This window comes from Salvelinus alpinus, chromosome 12 (assembly GCF_045679555.1).
Source record: "Salvelinus alpinus chromosome 12, SLU_Salpinus.1, whole genome shotgun sequence".
In the NCBI taxonomy this organism is placed as follows: domain Eukaryota; kingdom Metazoa; phylum Chordata; class Actinopteri; order Salmoniformes; family Salmonidae; genus Salvelinus; species Salvelinus alpinus.
Window position 1 is genome coordinate 28,749,785 of NC_092097.1, and position 20,223 is coordinate 28,770,007.

The following is a 20,223-nucleotide window of genomic DNA, read 5'->3' on the forward strand; positions in this document are numbered from 1 at the left end:
ACTAATAACCAAGTTTCAGTGGTCAACTGGTTAGGCTTAAGTGAAACAGTCAACCAAAGTTCAAATAGAGTGACACAGCATAAAACACTGACCAACTGCTCCACTACTAACCTAAAGTAATTATGTGGCCCCCTTCAAAACAGAGGGAGAAGTAGTCTACTGTACTATAAAATCTGGCTGCTAACTGGCTATCCCTCCTCCTTAACCATTGTAAGCCCCTCCAGTGGCCCTATTGGCTAGGTTTGGGGGGGGGGGGGGGGTGGATTAGTGAAATCACACAAAGCCTGGCATGGTTCTTTGTTCTCCTTTCTACTTTCTCATTACTGTGCCAAATATACAAGCCAAAGGGGGAGAAAACCACCTCTGAAATCTGCAGTGTCTGCACCTGAAAGAGGAAGAGTCTCGAGCTCAGCACAAGGAAGCATCTGGAATAGTTCAGTGGGAGACAGTGTAGTTTTTTTAGGGTGAGGACCACTAACCTATAATAAGAACAGGGAACAAATCAACCCTAAAAGACTACAGATCCCAAGCACTGTTGATTGAACACTTAGTTGACTCAGCGAAAAGTAATCAGAATTCCACAGCGAGGGAGACAAACCAAGTCTGCAGCTAATCATCCCCATAAATTATGCCCTCTAAGGACATTTTATTCATAAAATCCACTGGCCAATCACGGTTGGCACAGGAGTGACTCTGTATGTTTTCCCCCAGTATGTGTGTTAGACTTTAGTAGTTTGGCTGCAACAATAACAGCAGCGTATATTGATAGTTTACCAGTCCCTTCTAAATGCTGCTGGGCCATGGACAGGTGGGGGTCCAAACAAACAAATAATGATACACAATCAGGCGCTCCTGTGCTATGTCAGTTCCATCAGTTCAATGTCGCCTTCACTGTTAACAGTAGCTCAAATTATGTTTAACAATCCATAGTTAAACAATAAAATAACCTTGTTGTATTGTACATGGACATGGTTGGGTTGTGCGGTCACGGGCAAATGGGCGCATTGTCATGCTTGTCATCTTCCTAGTCAAATTCAACACCGAGCTTCCTTACCAGTTCGATACCGTAGTAGGTCATGCGTAATTGCATAATTGGCATTAATAAACAACGTTTGACAATTGTAACACCAAGAAAAACATCTTAAAAAGTCTAATCATTTGAGACGAAATTCTGCAACGTTGCATCCTTGGAGAAAATGTTGAGCGCACAAAACCTGGTCAGGCTCCCCAACGCCGCAGTGTGTGTATAAAAATATGAATACCTAAGTTCCATGAGATAACGTTAGGCCAACAAAATATTAACATGTCTTAAAATAATCTGTATCTGCTATACGCCTCCGTTGCGCCCATTGTGCGCTATTGGCACAAGCCAGCCAAGGCAACTTACCCCTTCTCTGTGAAATGTGCTTTTCAGGCAGCCCGTTTTTACATGGCATCCATATTTTCTTCAGCGGGTTCTGAGTAAGCTCGCGGGGTGATGTTGCCATCATAACATCTTCGTTGGAATTCATTTTGATTGCTGCACCATGCCCCGTTTCTAAGCGACAGAAGTGGTACGTGATGCGGGCTGGTCTGCGCAATAGAGCTGCGAGGGGATGGATGTCATATCGGCTGACGAACGTCAAACGTATATTATTACCGTAATGTCACTACGCTGAGCGCATCAAATGGTGTGAAATATTCATAAATTCCGCACACCGCGGTGTTTCGTGCAAGCAGCACTGACTAACGTTACACCTTTAGATGATCAGATTTCAAGAGTTATCTACATTTATAGCCCGAGTGCCAATCTGTTTGTGCGAACATACCAACTCACTGTGACTCATTGTCATGCCAAACATGTTTTTCATAACAAGGACAGCAATGGAATAGGCAAGAGCACAAATAGATCTGGGACCAGGCTAGTAGGGTACGTTTATGACCATTCAATAAAGGTGAACAAAACGCTGTAATTTATTTTCTGTTTATTAACATTCCCATGAAAATTATTTGCAATTAACAGAGCATCTAAGTGGGTATATGTGTGTGTATTATTTTATTGTCCAATGCTCACTTGAAAAGGGAATGCCAATGTCAATGTGACTTCCCTGGTTTAGCCTACAGGCCTAGGCTTAAATTATATACATTAATATCAAAGAGTAATCTTATATAGGAAGACTATAAAATGCTCCAAATACTTCGAGTTTTGACAAATATATACAGCACGTTTGTTTTTTCATGCTTAATGCTTTGTTCCCTATATAACAATGTAGCTACTGCACGCTAACTCACACGAGTTTTTTGAAAAACAAGTATTCCGCTGTTCACGTGCAACGCACATGGGACAACACAATACATCATGCATAGCATACTGTAGATTCACTGGTTATTTACAGCATTCGGTCAGCTTTTAATCAACTATGTTTCAATGACAATTAGTGAGTAGGGAAACTCATAATCACCCCGGTTGGCCACTAAGATGGTGGATAAAGTTAATTAACACACGTTTATTATGCAACTATATGACATTCGGTCTGTGTTTTGAATTGTAGCAATAGGATAAAAACAGCTTTTAAACAGTGTTGTTGTTTTATTGGCCAAATCGACATAAAGTTCTACAGAAGGAAGGTTGATGGAATATAGCAGCATATTATTGTATGTAGGTACAGTTTCCAAAGTTGGGTACTCACTTTCAGAGCAGAGGAATCACAGCGCCCCCTTGTGTCATATTTTTGCGACAAACTGTACTTTCTAAAAACACTAGGTGGGGATGTCTACCCACTTATTCCCCCAGAGCCACCCAGGAACATTTACTATATGGAAGCGCTTAGCTGCCGAAACCCAATTGGAAATGCAAATGATCAATCAATATCATGTTTGAATTTTCTTTTCCTAAATAGGTATGCATTTCTATGTGACAAAATTCTAACTGAAAGGCAAAAAAAGATATTGCATTATAATTTTCATGATTTAGTACACTTGTCTGCTAATTAGACAAATAAATAGCAAGTGCGTTTGAGATCATTTCCATGGTACTATCCAGTACAACACTGACACATAAAAAAAAATGTCCGCTTAAATGACAAATCATTTCTCATGTTTGTCATTTCATTTCCTTGTGGTAGCATGAATTGTGATGACCCAAAAATAAAATGAATTCTCAATTGTCAATGCTTTTCTATACTTTAAGACTGTCAAAATTCAAATGCTTCATTTCGCTATTTAGTTTCCGACTTGTGTTGATTGTCAATCAAACACTGTGGTCGGGTTTCGATAACGTGAGGCGTTTGCTTGCTGGCAATAGTCACGCTCGCTTTGTGTACCCCTCATTATCTTTATTTGTAAATCCTTCTACCTGTAAAGAGATCAACAAGACCTGTCTTGACTTCATCTGGAAAAATAAGTCTCACAAACAAAAAAAGTCAGTTCTCTCTAATAAAGGAGGTCTGGACCCAGCTAGCACAGTGGATCTGGGCCGATTCCGGCTGAGAGTCGTGGCACTCTGCCGACGTCATGTGGCCCCGAGTCTGGGCCGCCTTCAGCAGTATTACTTGTGGCTAGGATGCAGGGATTGAGCTCGGGGGGATTCCGGTGTGAGTTATCTGGCCCAAATGTATTAATTGGGGCTCGGGCCAATTGGGGCTACATTCTGGCAGATGATTACACAGGCTGCTTTATATAATTAATTAACATTTCATTATTTATTTATTTGTCCATAATTTCCTCATTGTTTCTGTGATAAAAAATACAATTAACATTTCAATTAAAATATTTAAGAGTCCTGTGTAGTATTTTAGTATTTTGATACTTTGTGCAAGGCAATTGAAAAGCATTCAAAACTTTGTGAATGGAACTTCCTGAGTGGCAGCGGTCTAAGACACTGAGTTGCAGTGCAAACTGCGTTTCTACAGATGCTGGGTCAAGACTTGTGCCGGCCGCAACCGGGAGACCCATGAGGCGATGCACAATTGGCCCAGAGTCGTCCGAGTTATGGGAGGGTTTTTCCCAGCCAGGATGTCCTTGTCCCATCGTGCTGTAGCGACTCCTGTGGCGGGCTAGGCGCATGCACGCTGACAAGGTCACCAGGTGTATGGTGTTTCCTCCGAGACAAAATGTTTTTTTTGTGGATGGGTATAATTTGTATGTATATTTAAAATGACTAAATCGGGAATGGGGCCGCTTCTGGTAAGACGCCGGCAAAGTCGGCTGAATTCTGGTAGACGGAAACGGCCCGATGTACTTGGGCCGATTCTGGGCAGTCATTCATTTTGATTCCAGGCCGAGTCAGACACCCGATTCCGGGCCGATTAAATCAGTTCCGGTCCCCTGGAAGAGGGCTGTTTCTGGGCCGATTACTCATTGCTAGCTGGGGAAGTGCTGGATATTGTTGACATAAATAACACTTTCAAGACCAATTGGTTGAAAAGATGTTTGGTCAATACTGAATCAATTTGGTATTTCATTCCAAACAATTCCTCCCAATAAGTTGGGAGGTCTTACATTTTTACTGAAATGTAATTATATTCCTGAATACCTGCTAAATTGGCTAGGTTTCACCAACAAGCTTTAATGGCCTGGAAAATATGTTTCCTGCACAATTTTTCCCCACATAAAGGTCTTTTGTGGAATAATTCAGACATATCTGTAAGGAATAAGTCATTGTTCTACCCTAGCTGGCATGAGAGGAATATTGACTTTGTTCTTGATGTTTTTGACAACAGGTGTAATATTCTTGCATATGAACAATTTATAACATTGAATGAGTTTCCAATACCTTTCAGAGAGTTTATTTCTGTGATCAAAGCCATTCCCAGTGGTCTAACTAGTGGGGTGGCAGGTAGCCTAGTGGTTAGAGCGTTGGTCCAGTAATTGAAAGGTTGCTACATCGAATCCCCGAGCTGACAAGGTAAAAATCTGTGGTTCTGCCCCTGAACAAGGCAGTTACCCCACTGTTCCAAGGCCGTCATTGTAAATAAGAATTTGTTCTTCTGGTTAAATAAAAACTACACTTATTCCATCCCTTTACATTTGTGCATATAAGGGAGTTGTTGTGAATGTTAATTACTTCTTAGATATCGGAACTAGAAGCACAAGCATTTCGCTACACTCACATTAACATCTGCTAACCATGTGTATGTGACGAATACAATTTGACTTGACCTGTTCAGTCTATCATGGAAAGAGCAGGTGTTCTTAATGTTTTGTACACTCAGTGTAGTTATAGCTATGGCTTGTATAATCAACTCAGTGCCCTTGTTAGTGTCTTCCCTGAGATTTGCCATCAAATCCAAATAATTTTATATTGAACAAAAATATAAGGTTTGGTCCCATGTTTCATGAGCTGAAATAAAATATCCCAGACATTTTCAATACGCACAAAAACATTCTCTAAAACTTTCTGCTCAAATTTGTTTACATCCCAGTTAGTGAGCATTTATCCATTGCCAACATAATCCATCCACCTGACAGGTGTGGCATATCAAAAAGCTGATTGGTCAGCATGATCATTACACAGGTGCACCTTGTGCTGGCGACAATACAAGTACACTCTAAAATGTGCAGTTTTTTACAACACAATGCCTCAGTTGGCATGCTGTACGCTTCTCATGTTTTGTTTATTTGCAGTTATCATTAAACCTCACCTTCTGCACCTGCTTCCTGACTCCCGGCGTATACGTAACAGAATATTACCTGCACATATGGAAGCAGCAGAAGATAAAACCATATTCCAGATGGTCAACGAACAGGGTCATCTACTCCACCAACACCACGACCAGGTGGCGCAACTGGGTACGGCTATGGAGGAGGTCCTCAGCATTCTCCACCGCCTCGAAACCACCAGAGAGGATCTTCATACCACTAGAGGGCCTCCTACCACGCGTTGTCACAGTGAGCCAGTCCCCCAGCCTATCTAACGATGCCCGACTGTCCCTTCCGGAGAATTATGACGGTACTCCATCGAAATGCTGTGGTTTCCTATTCCAGTGCTCCCTCTATTTGGCCATCAGACGGGAGCCCCTACCACCGGGAGATCCAAGGTTGCCACGGTCATTTCCCTGCTGATCGGGCGGGTGTTGGAGTGGGCTACGGCTGTCTGGGAGAGAGGAGAGGAGGAGCAGGATTCCAACGAGAGCTCTATTCAGAGCAGTCTGCGACCATCCTTCAGTGGGCAGAGAAGGAGGTGAGCGACCGCTGCTGAGTACACCCTTACCTTTCGGACTGTGGCAGCATCCAGCGGATGGAATGAGCCAGTACTTCGCACCCTATTCCAGAGAGGACTGCACAAAAAGTACCAGTTGGAGTTGGCGTATCTGGATGATTACCTTTCCTTGGACGCACTCATCGCAATCGCCATCCGTCTAGATAACCTTCTTCAGGAGCGCCCGTGCCCACCACGCCACTCACCTTCCTCCTTTGGCCATCCTGAGGCAGAGCCTGAACCCATGGAGATAGGGTCCACCCACCTCTTCACAGCACAACTGGGACTCTGCTCCTATTGTGGCCAGGATGGCCACCAGCTTCAGCGAAGTCCGGTGCGTCCCAACCCGGGATCCATGAGAGTAGAGGGGCGGCCCAGTGATCATCCGTCTTCCGGGAAAGGCGTATGTCCCTAATGTGGTGTTTCTACCGCTCTAGTGGATTCCGATGCCGCCGGGAATTTCATCGACCAGGCCCTCGTCTCCTCCACGAATATCTCCTCGTACCTGCTCTCCGCTCTGGTCCACGCCATGGATAATCGACCAGTGGGATCCGGTATTATCACATGTCACAGCCCACTCACCTTCACTTTGGTATCCATGCACCAGGAGAGCCTTCCCTTCCTCATCATCACCGCACCAGTGGACAAAGTCATCCTCGGCCTCCCGAGGCTCCAACATCATTACCCCACCATCTCCTGGTCGAGGATGAAAATCACCGACTGGGTACCCGGAGCACCTACTTTCCCTTACTCTACGGTTCTGTTATGAATTGTATGTATAATGACTAAATTATGTATACATTTAAAGTAATGATAGGACTATATCTAACAGAATGCTACCCTGTCTCTGTATAATGATGAAGAATGTTTGTCCATAAGAAAAGAGGAACTGTGGCAGACAACTTGTAACCACTGTGGAACTGATAACAGGGAAGGAAGTCTCCCCACCCAGGGAGGGGAGAAACTTTTGGCTTGTAGTAGATTGTATAACAGGTGGCAGGCAATGTATGAGTAGGAGAAGACTTGTGAACTATATTGACGAAATGAGAGGTATATAAACCAATGTACAGGAAATGATAAGCAGAGCTCTCGTAAATAAACGTTGCTGACTATGGTAGACTGGTCTCTGTCTGTTTCATTTCAACAAGAACCTTACAAATTCTTGGTAACAGACCGAGTAGTTTAATTGAAGTTCAGTTTATGAACATTGAGAACATAATTCTCTTAACAATTTGGTCCTTGGAGCCGGAGCCGGATCCCAATACCTGTCCCTGCCGTTGTAACGGCTTTCTTCCATAGGTGAAGGAGAGGACCAAAGTGCAGCGCGGCTAGTGTTCAACATGTTTAATAAAAGAACAAGTGAAACACTACAAACAACATACAAAATAACTAAATGTGCAAAAACCGAGACAGACCTTTCTGGAGCAGACAACCACAGAGACAGGAAACAAACACCCACAAAATCCCAACACAAAACAAGCCTCCTATATATGATTCTCAATCAGGGACAACGATTACCATCTGCCTCTGATTGAGAACCATATTAGGCTGGACATAGAAACAGACAAACTAGACACACAACATAGAATTCCCACCCAGCTCACGCCCTGACCAACACTAAACAAGCAAAACACATAAGAACTCTGGTCAGGACGTTACAGCCGTCCGAAGGTACCACGCCGAAATACCGTGCACGGGCGGGTCATTGACCCGTAAATTAAAGACCTGTCCCCTGACATTGGGGTTCCATAACAGGCCGGTATATACCTAAGGTCGGCAGAGACGGTGACGGGATCCAACCAACATTGCTTTTCCCAGTCTTCAAGACAAGGTCAGTAATCTTTATTCACGAATTTGGGGGAATGATTTAAGATGTCCTTGATTTGAGGTTCTAAATACTTAGAATATATCAATAATAGGAGCTTGGTTATTCTAAACAGATTCACTAGGAGACCTTTACTTTGTGTATTAAACAAAAAATCGATTGAGGGAGCAGGTACGCAATGACCTAAGGTCATAAATAAAAATAGCTTAATATTTGAGGTCTGTGAGGAATGGCCGAAATGTTATTTGAGGGATGGCCGAGAGGTTATTAGCAAGGGATATAAATAGGTGCTGTGAGATAGGACGGGGAGTTTGTGCAAATAGGAGAACTTAAATGGTTAATTAACATGTGGTAAATTAGCCATAGATCCAATTCAAAAGACATATCTAAATAAAATCCTAAAGTGTGAGGATATTGCCAAGGTTTGTGAGATAGAATTACCGTCCTATGCGAACAAATAACTTAAATGGTCAATTAACAACAGTGAATTAGCCATCGATCCGATTCAAAAGACAATACTGAAATAAAGTCCAAAACGGAGAAGAGGCGAGAGGTTTAAATTAAACGAAACGCGATAACATAATTATAGATCCAAATAATCAAAACCAATTAAGATAGACTAATCATAGACCCGAATTAATAGTCAGAACACAACAGAATCAGGTTAAAATGGGAAGTAAAGGTTCTAAGGGATGTGGAGAACCCACGGGCGATGAACGATATATGGAGGTAAAGGATAAACGAAATTTAGATTATGGTCCAAAATGGAGAAAGAAATATGGGTTTGAAGGTCGCCTGGACGTGGAGAAACTGGAGTCTATGATAAAACAAATACATAAGAAATGTGGAAAGGATGAGAATAAGCAGAGGGAACAAGGTTTAAACACAGCTAGAGTCTGGCTTTCAGAAGCCAGAAAGAGAGTGGAAGGGGATAGGAATAAGATCCCAGCCAGGCAGGAAAGGAAAGTCACAGAAAGTCAAGAAACGCCGCCCTCCGCTCCCTCTGCCGAAAAAGTCAGCCAATCGGGTGGGGGTAAGAAACTGTACCCATCTCTAGTAGACCAAGCGTGGAGGGGGAACCCCGATGATGAGGTGGTGGGGGCTCGGAGGAGGGTGCAGTTGCCGCCCCGGGCTGAGCCTCCCCCTGCTTATGATCGGGGTGCGGGCGGCGGAGAGCCAGAGAGGGAGTTGGAAAAGGCATGGGCAATTTCTCCGAGACAGAATCGATCAGGGCTACTCAGGAGAACATCGGACGTAGGAGAAAGAAGTAGAATAAAGCCAAGGAGAGAGTTTCAGTATTATAGTGGGGAAGAAGAGGTTGAGGAGAGAGAAGAGCAGTACCCCTTGATAGAACTTCCTAACCCCCAAGCTGGGGTGGGGGATAACGAACTTACCGTTCGGGTCTACAGACCCTGGACACAGAGGGATATAGAGAAAGCAGGGGAAGGGATCCCCCACCCAAGGACAGGAATGGCTGGATTTGAGAGAGATTTGAACGGGCTAGCATCCAGTTTGATTAAACACGGGAGAAGTAGAACGAGCAGTCAGAACTATTGTAGGGAAAGATTGGTTCGCTGTGCGCGGGGCTTGGGTGCCAACGGGGCAGGACGGGAACGTCATTCAGTGGACGGAGGGGCTAGGGGAACCTTTCAGAGCAAAAATTATGGAACTATGCGCGAACCTAACAGTACATTATCACAGACACGCCGATTTCGCCAAGGTAACTGAATGTAGACAGGGAGAGAATGAGACAGTCAGCCAGTACCTAGAACGTTTAAAAGATGTATTTTACAAAAATAGCGGCACGCCAGAACCTCCCCACGGAGGAGACCAAAACACCCCTTATCACCAACAATCAAAGATGTTGACCGGGATGCGCCCAGAAATAAGCAAGGAGGTGAGGAAGAATTTGGTAGGATGGGGATTGGCTACGCTGGCGGAGGTAAAAAGATATGCTGTCCACCACGAACAGCATGGGCAGACAGAAAAAAGAAAGAAAGAAAACAGAAAAGATGAATTTCTAATGGCAGTCTTAGAAAATAGGGCCATGGGAGGAAAAGACAGAGAGGACAGGACTAGGTCAGAAAGAAAGGGAACGGGGGGAAATGAGGAAGGGGGTGCTAAGATGTTATAATTGTCAGAAAGAGGGACATTTTGCTTGAAAATGTGAGGCCCCATGTGAACATTGTGGTAAGAAGGGACATAATCACCGCGATTGCAAACAGAAACCAAAGGAAAAAGGGGCTAAAAAGGAAAAGAGAGAAAGGCGCCCAAAACCTGACTCAGAGGATGAAGATGAGGAATCCTGACTAGAAACTTATACGGCTAAAATAGTCAGGAAGGAGTTAGTAGACTGGTACGGCGAACGTGACAGTGACTGTATTGATGACAAATTAGACCTTGACATTTTGGATAAGATTGACACGGAGACTGAGGTGTTTGTCAGCAAAAGACAAAATTGTATGGACAAAGGAGGCGGAGAATTAGTTTAGGACTATCAAACAGTTATTGGTATCTGACACTGTTCTGGCATTTCCTAGGTATGCCCGTGAATTCACACAGACTGTGGATTGCAGGGAGGGGTTTATGACATCAGTGTTGACTCAGAAACACGGAGGGAAGAATAAGCCGGTGGCCTATTATTCCTCCCGTCTTGAAGAGATGGGGCAAGCAATGCCTCTGTGTTTGCAGTCTGTGGTGGCTGCAGCACGGGCTGTGGAGGACTCAGCCTCTGTAGTACTTTACCATGGTTTGACATTAAGGGTACCACATGCCGTCTCGATCTTATTATTAGAACATAAGATGGCGTACATGTCACCAGCTAGACATTTGTCTTGTATGATAATTTTGTTAAATATGCCAAATCTAACAATTGAGCGGTGTACGACCTTGAACCCCTCCACTTTAATCCCCATAGCCACTGATGGGTGTCCCCATGACTGTGTAGCAGAGACGGAGAAAGTTGTTCTCCCCAGACCAGATCTAACTGATTTGCCTTTACCAGATGCTGAAATTACTATGTTTGTTGATGGGTCTTCTAGAAAGAACCCAGGTGGCTCAAATGCCACTGGTTATGCAATAGTGACTCTTACTGGGGTTTTGGAAGCTGAAGCATTACCAAAAAATTACTCTGCTCAACAAGCTGAAATTGTTGCCCTTACCAGGGCTTGTGAATTGGGGAAGGGTAAATGCATTACGATACATACTGATAGTGCCTATGCTTTTAACACCGTCCATGTATTTGCAGCTCAGTAGAGAAATAGGGGTATGGTTACCACGGCAGGTAATCCCATTACCCATGCGCAGCTAATCTTGAATTTACTAGAGGCAGTTTTATTACCAAAGAAAGTAGCAATTTGTAAATGCGAAGCACATACTAAAGGCACGGACAGCGTCAGCATTGGTAATAGACGTGCAGATGAGGAAGCTAAGAGAGCGGGCAGAAAACCACACTCACCCACAGACTCACACTTAAAGGAGGAAGTTAGTATTGACACAGAACTACTGAAGGAAAGTCAGCCGTTAAGGAAGTTGCTAGATGGGTTAAGATGGGGGCCGTTGATAAAGGAGGAATCTGGCACAAAGGGAAACTACCTATTTTACCTAAGTCACTGTTTAAATATGCTGCTGTATTGATACACGGGCTGAGCCATATATCAACCGGGGGGATGATAGAGTTAATTAGACAGCACTTCGTAGCATACGGAATAACTAACTATTTAAAAAACTTTTGTTCACGTTGTGTTATTTGCGCACAGAGTAATCACCAAGGCAAAGTGAGGGCACTACAGGGTGAATACCCTGCGGCTAAGTACCCATTCCAACAGTTGGAAATGGACTTCATTGAATTAACTAAAAGCGAAAGTAAGAAGTGGTGTTTAACAATTATTGATAAATACACGAAATGGATAGAGGCGTTTCCTACATCCTCAGACGCAGAGACAGTGGCTAGGGCATTATGTCAGGAGATTATCCCGCGATATGGACTGCCTGAAACTATTTATAGCAACAACGGTTCCCATTTTTCCAATCAGGTAATAGATAATGTAGGTCAGAAATTAAATATAAACATGAAGAAACACTGTTCCTATAATCCGCAGAGCGCAGGCTTGATTGAGCGCATGAATTCTACGGTGAAGAATAGATTAAGGAAAACACACCTAAGTACCAGAATGAATTGGGTAAAATGCTTGCCCATAGTGTTAATGACTATTAGGATAACCACTGATAGGGAGGGACTGTCTCCATTTGAGAAGGTCTTTGGTAGGCCCTATAGAATGCCCGAATTAGGACGATTGGAACAAGCAGATATAGAAGTAGAGAACAGTATAGTTGAACACATGAGAAGGTTGTTCATTAACCAAACCTGTATGTCAAAGATTCTATGCCCAACAGGAGAACTACAGAAGGAGGTTGCACACAAGATTCAACCAGGAGACTGGGTCTGGGTCCAATCACTAAAGAAAAAGGACTGGAAGCAGCCACGGTGGGAGGGGCCGTATCAAGTACTCCTGGTGACAGCCTTCGTGGTGAGAATAGCTGAAAGAACTACCTGGGTTCATATCACACATTGCAAGAGGGTAAGACACACTGACACTGTCGAACAATCACAGAGTTAGGAGAAGAACCGAACACCAATAGGGTTCGGGGGTTGCCTCTCTAACGAAGATTCCCTGACCCCGCCCTATCCTCCCTGTGTGCGTTCATAGAAGTTAAAGTGTGGGCTGGCCTCTGGCTGACGGGAAAGGGTGGGGCTTTACAGGAGTGCTGATTGGTCTGAGCTGTCTTATTGTGGGAGCCATCGTCCTAATACACCATGACCCATCCGAGATGGAAGAAGGTGGAGTATAGTGAAGGTGAGGGTTTTGGACTGTAATCCGGAGCGAGTGAAATATTGCGTAAAGGTACGAATTACCATTAAAAACGTAAAGGAAGAGGATCTCGGGTTATGGTATGTTGGATTTAATCAGGTTTCAGTTGATACTATAGTACCATTCCGGGTAGAAGAGGTTAGGGCCGGTGATAGTTCTACAGCCAGTCAGAATACAAGCAGAGCCCCTGACGAAACAGCTACTGACCGTGGAGTCATCCAGAGCCAAGGACCGGTGCGGATAGTTCAGACAAAGTTCTTAAGGAAGTGATTGAGGTGTAAACTGGTTATGGGGATTCTAACCTATGGTTTCAGTATACAGCCAGATCAGTAGCGAAATAAGAATGTTATGCCTGCGCCACAGCAAAACCTCAGTTGACAACCATTCCCTTTCCATTTGATGGATTTGATGCACCCAGGGGAATGGCCTGTATGGTAAAGCTGTTCATGAGGGCAGGGAAGCCGGACAATGACAGTTGCATTGATCTGCATTATCTGTATCCCCATGTGCCCATTACATCCAGACTTCCCCCTTTCACAGTTACAGGAGGACATTATTATTGTATGGCTCGATACGTCACACACGGATGGGATGTAGGGGAAGTAGGAATATGCAATAGGACAGAGTTTCGTTTGACATGTTTCTACTTTTTTGACTTTTTATCTGGACTTAGTGCCCGCGCCTTGTGCATTTGGATTACTGGACTAAACGCGCGAACAAAAAGGAGGTATTTGGACATAAATTATGGACTTTATCGAACAAAACAAACATTTATTGTGGAACTGGGATTACTGGGAGTGCATTCCGATGAAGATCATCAAAGGTAAGTGAATATTTATAACGCTCTCTATTTCAAATTTTTGTGACTCCTCTCTTTGGCTGGAAAATGGCTGTGTTTTTGTGACTAGGCGCTAACCTAACATAATCGCATGGTATGCTTTCGTCGTAAAGCCTTTTTGAAATCGGACACTATGGTGGGATTAACAACAAGTTTATCTTTAAAATGGTGTATAATACTTGTATGTTTGAGGAATTTTAATTATGAGATTTCTGTTGTTTGAATTTGGCGCCCTGCAGTTTCACTGGCTGTTGTCAAATTGATCCCGTTAACGGGATTTCAGCCGTAAGAAGTTAAGAAATTCAGCTCCATAACCTCTCTTCTCACCTCAAGGGTGGTCCTTGTAAGTTGGTGTGGAGTCCTACAGCCGATGAGGCCTTCCGCCTACTGAAGGGGCATTTCACCTCCGCCCTGTTGTTGAAACAGCCAGATCCTACGCTGCCCTTGGTGGTGGAGGTGGACGCCTCAGAAGTGGGTGTGGGAGCCATCCTGTCCCAACACCACGGTAACCCACAGAAATTGTATCCATGTGCATACTACTCTCTTGCAGAGAGGAACTATGACGTCGGCGACCGGGAGCTCCTGGGGGTGAAGTTGGCATTAGAGGAGTGGAGACACTGGCTGGAGGGCGCCAAGGAGCCATTCCTCATACTCACCAACCATCGGAACCAGGAGTACATACGGACGGCGAGGCGGCTGAACACGCACCAAGCAATTAGGGCCCTTTTCTTCACTAGATTCAACTTCACCCAGTCATATTACTCAGGTTAAGAACATCAAAGCCGATGCCATGTCCCATCTTTACGATTCGGGAGAGGTTTCCGATCCTGAGTGCGCCCATTATTCCACTCTCTTGAATCATTGCTCCCGTGCTTTGGGACGTAGACATGGACATCCACCAGGCCCTGGAGAAGGAACCTGCGCCTGCTACCTGCCCTCTGGAGCGCACCTACATCCCTACAGGGGTAAGGGATCGGCTGTTGACCTGGGCACACACAACCCTCGCCACGGACACCCATGTATCACCCGCATCATGAAATCCATCTCCGCTAAGTACTGGTGGTCCACCTTGGTCCACCTTGGGACCACGGCAACTCCTGCTCTGTATGTGCCCAAACCAAATCTCATCGGCACGCCTCAGAGGCCTTGGTCCCATCTGTCCATAGATTTTGTTACTGATCTTCCCCCGTCTGATGGTTTCACCACTGTTATGGTTGTTGTGGACAGATTTTCCAAATATTGCAGTTTTATCCCTCTCTCTGGTCTCCCTACCACTCCAGAGGACATAGTCTCCGACCGTGGCCCCCAATTCACGTCGTGGGTATGGAAAGCCTTCATGGAGAAGCTGGGGGCCACAGGCAGCCTCACATCTGGGTACCGGCCTCTGTCCACCGGGCTGGTGGAGAGGACCAACCAGGAGCTGGAGAGGTTTCTTAGGAGTCACTGTCAGGACCGGCAAAGGGAGTGGGCCCGGTTCCTTCCCTGGGTGGAGTACTCCCAGAACTCACTTTGTCACTCTTCCGGGCTGTCTCCCTTTCAGTGCGTCCTGGGGTATGAGCCGGGGCCTGGCCCAATGGACCATGAGCCAGACTGAAGCCCCTGCGGTGGACGAGTGGTCCACCGCCAGAAGGAGCAGGCAGACTGCCACAGCAGTGAGGCTCCCATGTTCCATCCTGGTGATCGTGTCTGGCTCTCCACTAGGAACCTCCCGCTCCGCCTGCCCTGCCGGAAGCTGTGCCCGCGGTTTGTGAGGCCTTTCAAAGTCCTCCGGAGGGTCAATGAGGTAACATACCGATTACAACTCCCCATCAACTACTGGATCTCACCCTCTTTTAATGTTTCCCTTCTCAGGCCGGTGGTTCCTGGTCCCTGGCTGGTTCCATCCCCCATGACACCCCTCCGCCTCCCCTGGACATCGATGGGACCCCCACCTATGCCGTCAGGTCCCTACTTGAATCCTGACCTTGTGGGGATCGGCTCCAGTACCTGGTGGACTAGGACGGGTACGGAACATAGGAGTGCTGTTGGGTCTGGCGGCCGACATCCTGGACCCCAACATCATCCGGGATTTCCATCTCCGCCGTCCGGACCGACCCATCATTTAGCCCTCAATAGCCATCAGCCACTAGGTAGTATTGTTTTTGATTCATGTTCTGTACGCTTCTCATGTTTTGTTTATCTGCATTTATCATTATTAAACTCACCTTCTGCACGTAATTCCTTACTCCCGGCGTATTCATATAAGAATACGGCTGCAACATAACAAAATTTGGAAAAAGTCAAGGGGTCTGAATCCTTTCCGAATTAACTTTACCAATAGATTACCTTCTTTGCAAGGCATTGGAAAACATCCCTGGTCTTTGTGGTTTAATCTGTGTTTGAAATTATGGTCAGTATTTGTGTGGTCAGTGGTGTTGTGGTTAGTAGTTGTGTGCTTGTGGTCTGTAGTTCTGGTCATTAGTTGCGGTCAGTAGTTGTGTGGTTGTGGTCAATAGTTGTGTGGTTGTGGTCAGTAGTTGTGGTCAGAAGTTGTGTGCAGTAGTTGTGGCCAGTAGATGTGGCCAGTAGATGTGTTGCTGTGGTCAGTAGTTGTGGTCAGTATTCGTACTTGTATGGTTGTGGTCAGTAATTGTGGTCAGTAGTTGTGTACTTGTGATCAGTAGTTCAGTAGTTGTGTGGTCACTAGTTATGTGGTTGTGGTCAGTAGTTGTGGTCAGTAGGTGTGTGGTTGTGAGTAGTTGTGTGGTTGTGGTCAGTAATTGTTGTCAGTAGTTTATAAAAGGTTAGAGGAAATGTCTTTAACACGGTTAGTTAAACAGCTGTTTTATTTGATAGGTATAATATATTTTTGTTCAGAAGTAGAGGAAGATTTCATATGTGACAAAGAAGGGGGTCGAGTGATAAATTGAAGATATGTGAGAGCAGAACTAATAAACGGGCTCTGCCCTATCACTAAAATTGCCACCCCGATCAGAACTACAGATCACAAAATGTCCGACTGCCAAAACTACAATTCCCAGAAGCAAGGGGAACCCTCAGAAGGTGGGGCCAACCCACAGATAAGGGGTCAAGACAAACCAGGAAGGGAGAGAGAAAGGGCTGGAAGGATCTGTGAACCATAGAGAAAGAGACGATATATATCGGCTGGATTTATTGTGTATGAGCTGGACTGTTTGGACTTACCTGTTGGCGTTTGGATCTGGACCTACCGAGAACCTGATTTGTGTACCGAACCCTGCTATCCTTGACCTTGCCTGCGGCCTGGGTTGACCAGGACGGAGAAACAAACACACAGGTACTGTCCTGTTCGAAAGAACTCTCATTCTGGGGTGATTTTGGTGACAGTTTCCCACTTAATTTGTGACAAACGCTCCTAATCTTTAAGAGATTTGCCACATATACGATATAACTGTTTGTCTCAGTTGTTGGCAAAGTGATCAAAGTAGCTGATTTGTGTCAAAAGTGGCATTGTTGCATTGTTGCATTTACAGTGAACGGAATGTTGGAAGTGATGCAGGTGAGGCTCCTCGGAGGAGGAGGGGGAGAACCATCTTAAGTGAATTTCATAAAAATGTAAATAGTGAAACATAAAAGTTATCCTTTTTAGATAAAACTATATTAAATATATTCACTTCACTAAATAATTGATAAAAACACACTGTTTTTCAATTCAGGTCTACAGTAGCCACAACAGCACTATGTAAAGTAAGACCATTGTGTAGCCGGAGTACAGCTAGTTTCCGTTCTCCTCTGGGTACATTGACTTCAATATAAAACGTAGGAGGCTCATGGTTCTCACCCCCTTCCATAGACTTACACAGTAATTATGACAACTTCCGAAGGACGTCCTCCAACCTATCAGAGCTCTTGCAGCATGAACTGACATGTCCACCCAATCAAAGGATCAGAGAATTAATCTAGTACTGAAAGCATAAGATACAGCTAGCTAGCACTGCATATTTGGTTGTATTATTTTTCTTCACTTAGCTAGAGAATGCAGCTAGCTAGTTTAGCCTACTCAAACACCCGGCTCAAACAAAGATGGATGCTATGTTAGCTAGCTGGCTATGGTCAACCAACACTGGAAATCTTCCAAGTCAAGGTAAGCTTTTGGTTTTATAAATTTATTGTCACCGGGGCCTGCCGGTGTATCTGCTTGCTGACTGTACACTGACTGTACTGCATGTTTGTAGCGGGTTTATTAACGCATTAGCTCTATGTTGACTATGATGTTAGCTAATATGGTGACAACGATGTAGGCTGTATGTAACGGTTAGTGGTTATGATATGAAGGTTTGGCTTGGAAAGGTTTTTTCACCTGGTCACAGACAGCTGATTTGTATGTGGCTGCTATGAAAGTGAACGGTGTTTGCGTGTGATCAGGGATGTATTCATTCCACTGATTCTGTTGAAAAACATTTCTTAAAACAGGAGCAAACAGAAAGAAATGGGGATAAACATACCTGAATTAGTCTAATAGAAACTGTCATTTGCAACTGTTGGACTAATGATTACACCCTAGATCAGTTCGATGCAGGAAAGAGTGTGCAAGGCGGACTGAACACAGCGGTGCAGATTGCCTCAAGATAAAGACGTGATTATTCTATCTGTAAATTAGACTATATATTAGCACTTCATATACTCGTGGGAAATAACATTCAATCTGGATAACAATACGAAACAAATCATAAGACTTGAGAAATGTATCTACAAATATTACGAAAACAAGCAACACTCAAACATGACGGAGAGTAAACAAGGAGAATCAATCTCCAAAAGAAAACGTGACTACTCGACGGATACAGACGATTTATGCTTTTCACCACCGGGACTGGTAAGGGTGGAAAGCGATCTGTCGATAAATGACAAACTGGGCATACTTCAATTAGTCAGTAAAGATATAAAGGAGTTGAAGGCGAGTGAATGATCAGTTCCCGAGGGAGATTGCCGAACGGCGCAAAGTTCTGTACCCAATCTTCAAGAAGAATAGATTAAAAGGGAAGCGTATAGCTCTCGTAGTCAAACTGTATATTGACAACCAAATGTTCCGAGACACAAAGACTACTCCATGGCTATTCTAAAAATGACAAAGTTCTCATAGAGTCGTCGAAAAATGGAAAACAAAATACTCGCCATGGTAGGATTGTAATCATAATTTAAAAAAATAGATAGAAAAGCAATAAAATTAAACAATTGTTAAATCAACTACACTATACCATTCAAGATGGGGAATGTTGTAAAATAATTATTTAACTTTCCATATATAGTATTTAATAAATGGATAAGATGGCATTAGAAGAAATGATAACTAGTAAAATAATACATCTTCAAATATAACGAATTGGAACACAAGTACTCAATCAACATGGTTGATAAAAACATTAACAAACAGAAGACATAAGGCATAGTATGTGTGGATGTATTGTGATAGGTGTTTTTGTGTTTGGAAAAGTGTGGTGTTAAGTGAATAAGAAAGGAAACGGTTGCATATCCCAGAACCAATGTGTGTCTGTGAGCAGGGGTTTGCGAAAGAGCGCTTTTAATTTTGTGCAGATGAGGGATATACATTTTTTAAATAAATTACACATCTAATTTATTTATTTATTGTCCTATCGCGATGGAACGGTCCCCAACCTTATACCCTAGACACCCACCTGAGCGACCCATCTACTAAAGAGAAGTCCTTATCTGTTTTATGGGCTTAATGTAAGTTTCCTATAAGTAGCCAAAACAGAAAGAGGAATGTGGACCGAGACCTACTAGAGCAGCACAGCCCCTGCAAGATTCTGAGTCTGCCTGGCAGGTTGGTCCTACAAAGCCTGAGCCCCCTGATGGGAGAGCATAATATACAAGGACATTCTCAAAGCTACTAATGAGAACCCTTGACTACCTTGTACCTAGCCGATGGGGATTCCGGTGGGGTGCCCCCACCCAGGGAGGCAGGTAGCCTAGTGGTTAGAGCGTTGGGCCAGTAACCGAAAGGTTGCTGGATCAAATCCCTGAGCTGACAAGGTAAAAATCTGTCGTTCTGCCCCTGAGCCCGATCAAACATCTCTGGAGAGATCTGAAAATAGCTGTGCAGCATTGCTCCACATCCAACCTGACAGAGCTTGAGAGGATCTGCAGAGAAGAAGGGGAGAAACTTCCCAATTACAGGTGTACCAAGCTTGTAGCATCATACCCAAGAAGACTCGATGCTGTAATCGCTGCCAAAAGGTACTTCAACAAAGTACTGAGTAAAGGGTCTGAATACTTATGTAAATTTATTATTTCAGTTTTATTTTAATAAATTAGCAAACATTTCGGAAAACCTGTTTTTGCTTTGTCATTATGGGGTAGTGTGTGTAGATTAATGAGGGGAAAAAAACGTTTAATACATTTTAGAATAAGGCTGTACCGTAACAAAATGTTGAAAAAGTCAAGGGGTCTGAATACTTTCCGAAGGCACTTTATACCTAGCATTGATGGAATTGTTGGTGAAATTATTATTTGAGATAACAGATGAGCTAAT

General features: G+C 44.1%; 1 protein-coding gene across 3 annotated transcripts in view; it reads right to left on the reverse strand.

Annotated features, from left to right (window-relative positions):
- Positions 1-20,223, reverse strand: part of LOC139536610 (6-phosphofructo-2-kinase/fructose-2,6-bisphosphatase 4-like) — a 60,942-nt gene that overhangs the window by 16,991 nt on the left and 23,728 nt on the right. For 2 of the 3 annotated variants that reach the window (XM_071337272.1, XM_071337273.1), the window contains exon 1: positions 1,388-1,596. The exons of the other annotated variant lie outside the window; for it this stretch is intronic. In XM_071337272.1, the coding sequence (XP_071193373.1) occupies positions 1,388-1,511 (124 nt within the window). In that variant the 5' untranslated portion in view covers positions 1,512-1,596. Of the gene's footprint in view, positions 1-1,387; positions 1,597-20,223 lie in introns of those variants that run through there. 3 annotated transcript variants of the gene reach the window in all.